The sequence below is a fragment of the Brassica napus genome, chromosome C5 (assembly GCF_020379485.1).
Source record: "Brassica napus cultivar Da-Ae chromosome C5, Da-Ae, whole genome shotgun sequence".
Taxonomy (NCBI): Eukaryota; Viridiplantae; Streptophyta; class Magnoliopsida; order Brassicales; family Brassicaceae; genus Brassica; species Brassica napus.
In genome coordinates this window covers 41895042-41903996 of record NC_063448.1, presented here as the reverse complement: position 1 = coordinate 41903996, position 8955 = coordinate 41895042, and the positions used below count along the sequence as shown (strand labels likewise).

Here is an 8955-nt window from a genome sequence, read left to right as displayed (position 1 = left end):
TATGCATAGAGGTTATTATTAAAGATATATCATAGATTCAAATATATTGTGTCAATTATTTATGAAGTACTAAAATAATTAATATAATAATTTACACTTAATTTATGTGTATTTTCACTGTTTTAATATGAAATAATTTTAAAATTATTATAAATGAATAAATGCTTAATTTTAAGTTTAAATCATATATAGTTTTTAGTCCTAAATTTCATAAAATTTTATTTTATTTTAATATATATATGTATAAATGGATATATTTCTAAATCTTTTTAAAATCTCACTTCTGTTTCTATGTATCCGATTTCGTTTCCATGTAACATATATGTTAAGTAAGAAAGGTTTTATTTAGAATGTTAAACAAACGAAAAAGAATGTTTTCTTTTAGATGTAAAAATAGAAAACATTAAAGGTTGAGAAGCCCAACTAAAAGCCCATAAGTGAATCCCATCCGATTGATATATAACTAACAATCGCCAGAATATTAAAAAAAAAAAAGAAAAAAAGCGCATCCCCGTCAAGAGGAGATATGTCGACCTTGGAAAATCAGTCGGTAGATTTTTATAGCGTGCAGAGGGATTATTGGCGTCAAGTGAAAGAATCCGAGGTAAATCGTCCAACTTATTATTGTTTATTGAATTTAATTTATACTATATGATGCTCTTAGAATCGATCGAACGTTCTAGGTTGTTTATGAAGTTGATTATTTGCTGATTGATCTTAGATTTCTGGTATTTAAAATAAACCGATCGCTTCTAGATTGTTTATGGACGGATTATTATCTAGCTGATGAGTCTTAGGTTTCAGTATTGAAGCTAAATCGAACCCTTCTATGGTTGTTTATGGACTGATTATTTTGCTGACTGGTCTTAGGGCTTCGATGTTGAGAATATTTCATTACCATCAAATTCTGGAGTGATCACTGGACTGATGCCCTACGATTGTGTACGTTTTAAGAGTTATCCTCATCCTGTAATGGTCAACCTTTATGCTAAGGTGGGGCTACATCGTTACAATATGTTGAAGGTAAATTAATAACTACTCTTCTCTTTGTGCTTTACCAACATGCATGCTATTGTTCCCTTATACCACATTCATTCACTTTTACTTCTTCTTTTTTTCATCTGCTAGGAGACAAACTTCCAGCTTGATTCCCTAGTGAAATTCAACATGTTACAGCATTGTTTGTCCTCTTTCTACATCACTTTGCTTGCACACGATCCAGCTCTTCACCCACTGGAGAAAACCTTCCAGGTGAAAGTTGGTGACCAAAAAATACACTGTTTGCATATTATATGCACCATTTCCAGAGTTAAAGATGAAGGTGACTTGTTTTGCACTATTGTTCATTTTTTGTTTTTGCTTTTTGTTCTTTTTTGGTATAAAATCTTCATATCTCTTTTATGATTAATCATGTTGTTGCATAGTGAACCCCAAGAAGCCCTTTGTACCACACTTTCATGATGCAGCAAAGGAGGATGGTCTCTTCAAAGGTGAATTGCTTGCAGATAGTTTCTTCAAAGGTGAATTACCTGATTGGCCGTCAGATGATGCTTTGAATGATGGAAAACGGTTTTACTTGGTACGATTTTGTGTAAGATGACACTATTAACTTTTCTTTTCTCATGATCAATTAAGCAAGTACTGATATCCTTTTCTTTTGGCTTTTGCAGGTGAAGGAATCAGAGTGGCAAGCCAATGATTGGATTCCTCTGTATCTGGAACTTGTAATTTGTGCAGATGCTAGGCTGGTCGCGGAGGTAAATTTTACATATCAATTAATCACATATCATGATTGATACTAATGGTAATAATAACAACTAACATCAACAATGTTGTTGTTGACTCTGCTACAGAGGGATGTTGTTTCCAAATTGGAGATTCTGGAAGTGGCCATAGAAACTGGTATTGAAGATGTGGAGCCGCCAAATGAGAGACTCAAGGCTACACGTGCAAATGTCTACATAAAGTTTAAGGGCCTGGCAAATGTTTGTTCCCCTAGAATGATTTTTGAGATTGGTGAGCATGTCGAACGCAAAGCTGTGGTTAGAAGAGTCCTCGATAAGTATGGATGCCTGACTATTTCGGGTAAGTTTTGTGGTGGTCGAAGTACTCAAAAGCAGCCTTCTGTGGCTCTCCAAAATGGAAAGAAAATCCAGAGTTGTAAAAAGCGACCTCGCTCAGACTAGTACAACTCATGGAGTAAGGCCCTCCTCGTGATGATAAGATCCATTTTGAATGTGTGGATCAGATTATAAATTAAGCCATTTTGTGGGCCTTTTTATTGAGTACTGTTTTCAGATACAAGTACAACCTATTAAATATGTTAGCAAGCATTTTTTTTTTTTGGTAATCGTTAGCAAGCATATTTGTGCTTTAGTAATGGAATGATTTAGTTCTCCTTTTCATTTCCCATTCTATTTGTAAGCTAATCCTTACATCCAAAGGCCCTTGAAAGGAACCCAACCTAGGAGTCTACTACCAGAACCACTGAAATTTCTCCACGTTCAGGGTTCTATAAATATAATGATAGGGTGAGCCGGTGAGGAATCTTTGAAGGTAGTGGAGGGTGTTAAGCTAGATGGGCTTCCAACTTAAAACCAATTGGTGATAAGTGGAGTGACCCATCTATCTTATATATTACTAAAGATCCCTTCCAACTACAGATGTGGGACCTTTTGTCCCTAATACGTCCCCTCGAGATGATGGCTCTTTAATCGTCAATCTCAGAATGTTTGGGCAAGGATCGATGGCCAACTTTGGGCCGGGTCGATGTGGATCGGGTTGGACTGCATGGATCGGGCTCTGATACCATGTTAAGCTAGATGGGCTTCCAACCTAAAACCAATTGGTGATAAGTGGAGTGACAAAAGGTCTCACATCGGTAGTTGGAAGGGATCTTTAGTAATATATAAGATAGATGGGTCACTCCACTTATCACCAATTGGTTTTAGGTTGGAAGCTCATCTAGCTTAACATGGTATCAGAGCCCGATCCACGCTGTCCAACCCGATCCACATAGACCCGGCCCAAAGTTGGCCCTCGATCCTTGCCCAAACATTCCGAGATTGACGCTTAAAGAGCCATCATCTCGAGGGGGCGTATTAGGGACAAAGGTCCCACATCGGTAGTTGGAAGAGATCTTTAGTAATATATAAGATAGATGGGTCACTCCACTTATCACCAATTGGTTTTAGGTTGGAAGCCCGTCTAGCTTAACAGATGGTATGCACAAACCGGTTTTCATGCTCTCTTTTGTGGTTGAAGAATGGTCGATTGGATTAAAACTCCCCCGGATCATTTGGTGGAGTAGTACGGGATCAAACAAGTTGGCTTTCACGCTGTCGGTTTATGGAGCTGCAGGTGGATCGAAGAACACTACTATGAGATTGTTACATCGACGTGTTGTTGGCAATGTCTTAAAATTATTTGTAATTGCTCCAGTTAAAGTTGTGTACGTATGGATATAGATAGAGGCACAACGGTTGGAATGCTAGAAATCTCGACTTAATTTGTTCATCTTTCTGCTGCAAAATAACGAGCTATACTCGAAACCCTATGATCTAGATTATTCCAGTACTGGCATGAGATCCTATGCATATGAATTCATATGTTGATTTATGAATAGTTATAAACCGGTTTGAATTCCTAGAGTGGTATCAGAACCTACTTGTTTAATATTGATCTGAATCTAATCTAATATATATATATGATATATTTGTTAAAACCGATATAGCAATTTGGATAGTTATTATAATTTGATTATAATCAATCGCTGTATAAAATTACACAAGATGATAACCTGTGCGCGTGTGCGGGTGAGTTTTTTTTATACTCATATTTGTTCATTAAATTGTTTGAACATTTTGTAACACTACAATCTTTTTCGATTGTAAAATGACGAATACAAATGTATCATAGTTATTGATGAGTTAACATATTACAACTCATTTTAATTATTTTTAAAACTTAATATGTAGACAAGGAAATTAAGTTTTGCGGCTACACAAATCACCAAAACCAGATAGGTAATATCGATTATAATATGACGAAAGAGGATTATGTTTTCTGCTCTCGATTTATTTACTATGTTTCTCGATTTTGCCATTGAAGTCGGGGAATAACCTGTGCATTCAAGTCAACCGGGGTTGCTTATTTTCAGCAAGCTCCCCTTAGACAGGACCCCGTTCCATTGATCTTGCTATCCTAGGTTCCACTCAAGCCGGAACTCATTCTGAACCCAGGTTAGGATCGGTTCCTTCGTGTTTGACCGGAGTCTAGTAGTAGTTTCTCTTATCTTCTGGAGATGACGAGGCTGGAGCTCTGAAGTTTTAATCCACGCGCGGTCTGGATAGAGTTCTTGCTGGGAGAACATTGGGATCTTCGAGGCTATGATCCTTTGCTTTGATGAAAGGCGGGAGTGCTACGGAGTTGATGCTTCGACTCTGCAGATGAGAGAGTTCCTATTGGAGAGGACCGGGGCTTCTTAAGGCTGAGGTTCCTTGAACTGGGGAAATAGTAAGGGGGATCCTTGCTGCCCCCGTATTTTGGTCCAAAATTTTGGCGGGAAAAGGGGAAGCTCCTCGATGTTTGTCTCGAGATTCGTATTCCCGCGTAGTTTTCTCCTCGACGCGTGTAAAGTGTTTCTAGGGTTTTTGATTCTACCCTTCCGATTTCTCCTCCTGATTCCTTTCTTCCTCCTACTCCTGAGATGGGGACTGAGGCATGTCGGGTCTCTGTCCAGATTCTTCTTCCATAGGTAGTAGAGTTATATCTAGTAGATTGAGGGTTGCTCCAACAGAATCCATGGATTCTTCTGATTCATCTCTGGATCTGACCGCCAAGGCAAAAATCCCAAAGCTAGTGTGTCTAAGAGAGCTTCACCGGCAGGGGGGAGGCGATATCCTCCGATTGACCCTCCTTCGGCGATAGGGGCTGAGGAGGTCGCGGTTTGGAGGAAGAAGTACGAGCTCCCTGATGATGTTGTTATTCGAGTACCTGATCCAGAAGACAGGGTTTTTGATTTTGGTGTGGATGAGGTTCCTGTCTACGAGGGTTACTTCGCGTCTGGCTTATAGGATCAAATTCCCTCTTTGGTAGCTAAGATATCCGAAACCCTAGGGATTTCCCCAGGTCAGTTAAACCCTCCTACTTGGAGGACATAAATAGCTCTGCAGAATTTGGGTGATCTCAACGGACTTGTGATTGGAATGGCTGAGGTCAGTATTCTTACTCCGTCTCTTCTTTAAGTGGCGCAGAGTGGAGGTACCACCTTCATCCTCGAAGCAAGGACCCCCAGTTAGGGAAATTCTCAAGAAGGATAGGAAACGGCTTCCGGCCTTTGAGGGAATCTTGACGGAAAAATTAGCCTATATGCATCTCTCGGGCTTTTCGTCTATTTGACGATTGGAGGGTAGGCTTGTCGTAGGAACCAAGAAGGTTATCTAGATACTGGGATACTAACGATCTCTTGTCTTTTTGATGCAGATTTGCCTCGTGTTGACTATTCTTCGGGGAAGGATACCATCGAGCAGGTGTTGAAGTTTCCTCTCGAGCGACATCAGATTCCTTTTCTCGTGAGCAAAGCATCATTATAGCGTTGCAGTATTTGGGGTCAGCTTTCCACTTTCTTCCATACTTCTTCTTATAGTTGCTGACTTGATTTACTTCCGTAATCGGAGGAAAGTCAAGAAACCCTAACTTTCCCTGAGGTCCCAGATTCTCTACAAGAGCCAACGACAAGTAACCAAACAAATGCGGAAAATACAAAAAGATAACAAAACAAACTCATAGAAAAAAGTAGATCTTATTTCGAACCCGCGTAAGAGTGTTGCGATCATTACAACAGATTATAAAAGTTTCGGCCGCAAGAACTGTCAGCGAATTACTTAATTCTAGCAACCTAAAACCTTAAACCTAGTTGAGTCGCAGCTCTATAACAGAAGATGAAAAAGATACGAAAAAAAGTTTTGATTGATTTTGGACTGAACCTTATGAAAGGCTGCCTACGTACCCCTTTCGAGGATCAAGCCGAACGTAGTTCGATTGAAAGAGTAGAATAAGAGATCGAACCACATGGGCGAGTTCGTCAAGTAATCGAGTTCCAGTCATAGAAACAGAACATGTCGAGAATAATGTCTAGAAGTTTCTAAGTGTAGAGAGTTCTCAGAGTAGAAAGACTTGTCCCCTTGCCTCTTCAACCTCGACGTCCTTATATACTCCTCCTAGAGGCGGTTTCCTCTTTCCCTTTATGCATTTGGTCAAGTTTATCGCTTTGTGGAAATATTCCAGTTTCCTTTGATCTTCGTGTTTATCTTTGGAAACTTCACATTTATCCTCCAAATTTGAAATTTATAATCTCCCGCATAACAAAAGATAAACCGTCATAACGATTTGGCTTGATTTGGTATAAAATCGTAAGTCGGTTCTTAGCCGCGTTTTGGACCCTTTCGGGCTGTTTTACGATTTTATAAACTGAGCGCCTTTGAAACGATATTGATTTTGAAGAACATTCAAATTCCTCGTATAGCGTAGGCAATTCAAGGTGTTCAGCTAATTGTTGCCGTTTTATACGATCAATCCGAATATTAGTCGAGAGAACTAGTTCTTGCGGTTTTTAAATCGTAAATTTCCAACGGTGACTCCGATCGAGATGAATCAAGAGCAGGTTCATTCTAATCCCAAAGGGAGGAGATGCGAGGATGGGACGAAGACAGCACGATCGTTCCAGCTCGGCCATCTGCCGAACTGGACTAGTCCAACTCGATAGATGGCCGAGCTGGTCGCGTGTTCGGTCCAGGTCGGCCATCCGCCAAACTGGACTGGTCCAACTCGGTGGATGACCGAGCTGGTCATGTGTTCGGTCCAGCTCGGCTATCCGCCAAACTGGACTGGTCCAGCTCGACGGATGGCCGAGATGGCCACGTTTTTGATCCAGCTCGGCCATCCGCCGAACTGGGCTGGTCCAGCTCGACTGATTGTCGAGCTGGTCGTGTGTTCGATCCAGCTCGGCCATCCGCCGAGCTGGTCGTGTTGTCAATCCAGCTCGGCCATCCGCCGAACTTAACTGGTCCAGCTCGGCCATCTGGGTGTTCGATCAGCTCGGCCATCCGCCGATCTGGACTGGTTCAGCTCGGTGATTGCCGAGCTGGTCGTGATGTCGATTCAGCTCGGCCATCCGCCGACCTGGACGGTGTGTTCTGTCCACCCTTCAATAAAACGGGCATAACTTATGCTACAAGATGCTGATTGACCTCAGACCAGTGGCATTGGAAAGCTAACTCAAAGCTATAGCCTCTGTCCAGAGATGGGCTCAATCAAACCTTGGGAAGGTCTTCATATATAGCTAAATATCTGACGCGTCTGTGCTGTTATGCACCTCAAAAGGTTCGAACTAACGAGTTGGACTGCGTGTTTGGTTCCGTGATCCATTTCTCTCGAGTCTTTTGCTTAGGAACTTTTTTTAAGAGTGTGTCGAGAAAGCTTTCATACAGAAACGTAATTTTTGGACGTTTATTTCGTGATAACCGTTTTTGAACCGTTTTTGACCCCAACAATGTTTGCTTCTTGTTGTCGATAAAATATATCAAGAACTCCTCTTATAACTTTTTCAATAAAAATTATATGAAATTTTTATTGCGAGAAATATTTTCAGGGGATTTTCAGACATTGATTCCGTCATGACCGATTTTGACCCCAACAGTTAGCCCCCCCCCCCAGCTCGTTAGAACCATGAGCTTCTAGCGTGAGGTCCTTCTAGCGGGGACCTGGAGCGTTCCCTTATCGGGGACCCGAGGGTCTGGGTTCTGCCTGGAGGCTGTAGGAAATGATACCGGGGTATTTTTCCCAACAGTTTGCCCCTTATTTCTCGATTTTGTCATCGAAGTCGGGGAATAACCTGTGCACTCAAGTCAACCGGGGTTGCTCATTTTCAGCAAGCTCCCCTTAGACAGGACCCCGTTCCATTGATCTTGCTATCCTGGGTTCCACTTAAGCCGGAACTCATTCTGAACCCAGGTGAGGATCGGTTCCTTCGTGTTTGACTGGAGTCTAGTAGTAGTTTCTCTTATCTTCTGGAGATGACGAGGCTGGAGCTCTGAAGTTTTAATCCACGCGCGGTCTGGATAGAGTTCTTGCTGGGAGAACATAGGGATCTTTGAGGCTATGATCCTTTGCTTTTAGGAAAGGCGGGAGTGCTATGGAATTGATGCTTCGACTCTGCAGATGAGAAAGTTCTTATTGGAGACGACCGGGGCTTCTTAAGGCTGAGGTTCCTTGAACTGGGGAAATAGTAAGGGGGATCCTTGCTGCCCCCGTATTTTGGTCCAAAATTTTGGCGGGAAAAGGGGAAGCTCCTCGTTGTTTGTCTCGAGATTCGTATTCCCACGTGGTTTTCCCCTCGACGCGTGTAAAGTGTTTCTAGGGTTTTCGATTCTACCCTTCCGATTTCTCCTCCTGATTCCTTTAGTTTCCTTTTCTCTCCCTCTCGAAGATTTCTTGCGACTCCATATCTCGACTTGGGTCCTCATTCTGCAGGTAACTTCTCCTTCTCTTTCGCTTACTTTTAGATCCTTTCTTCCTCCTATTCCTGAGATGGGGACTGAGGCATGTCGGGTCTCTGTCCAGATTCTTCTTCCATAGGTAGTAGAGTTATATCTAGTAGATTGAGGGTTGCTCCAACAGAATCAATGGATTCTTCCGATTCTTCTCTGGATCTGCCCGCCAAGGCAAAAATCCCAAAGCTATTGTTGCTAAGAGAGCTTCACCGGCAGGGGGGAGGCGATATCCTCCGATTGACCCTCCTTCGGTGATAGAGGCTGAGGAGGTCGCGGTTTGGAGGAAGAAGTACAAGCTCCCTGATGATGTTGTTATTTGAGTACCTGATCCAGAAGACAGGGTTTTTGATTTTGGTGTGGATGAGGTTCCTGTCTACGAGGGTTACTTCGCGTCTGGCTTATA

The 8955-nt window shown here is 41.9% G+C and overlaps 1 protein-coding gene across 1 annotated transcript; it reads left to right on the top strand.

Moving 5' to 3' along the window:
• The first annotated feature begins 465 nt into the window (after positions 1-465).
• LOC106345891 (UPF0725 protein At1g23950) lies at positions 466-2400 on the top strand. The gene is made up of 6 exons (XM_013785103.3): positions 466-604; positions 871-1023; positions 1129-1321; positions 1425-1579; positions 1671-1757; positions 1854-2400. The coding sequence occupies exons 1-6, from the start codon at positions 527-529 to the stop codon at positions 2184-2186; spliced, it is 999 nt and encodes a 332-aa protein (XP_013640557.1). The 5' UTR covers positions 466-526; the 3' UTR covers positions 2187-2400.
• The last annotated feature ends 6555 nt before the right edge of the window (positions 2401-8955 follow it).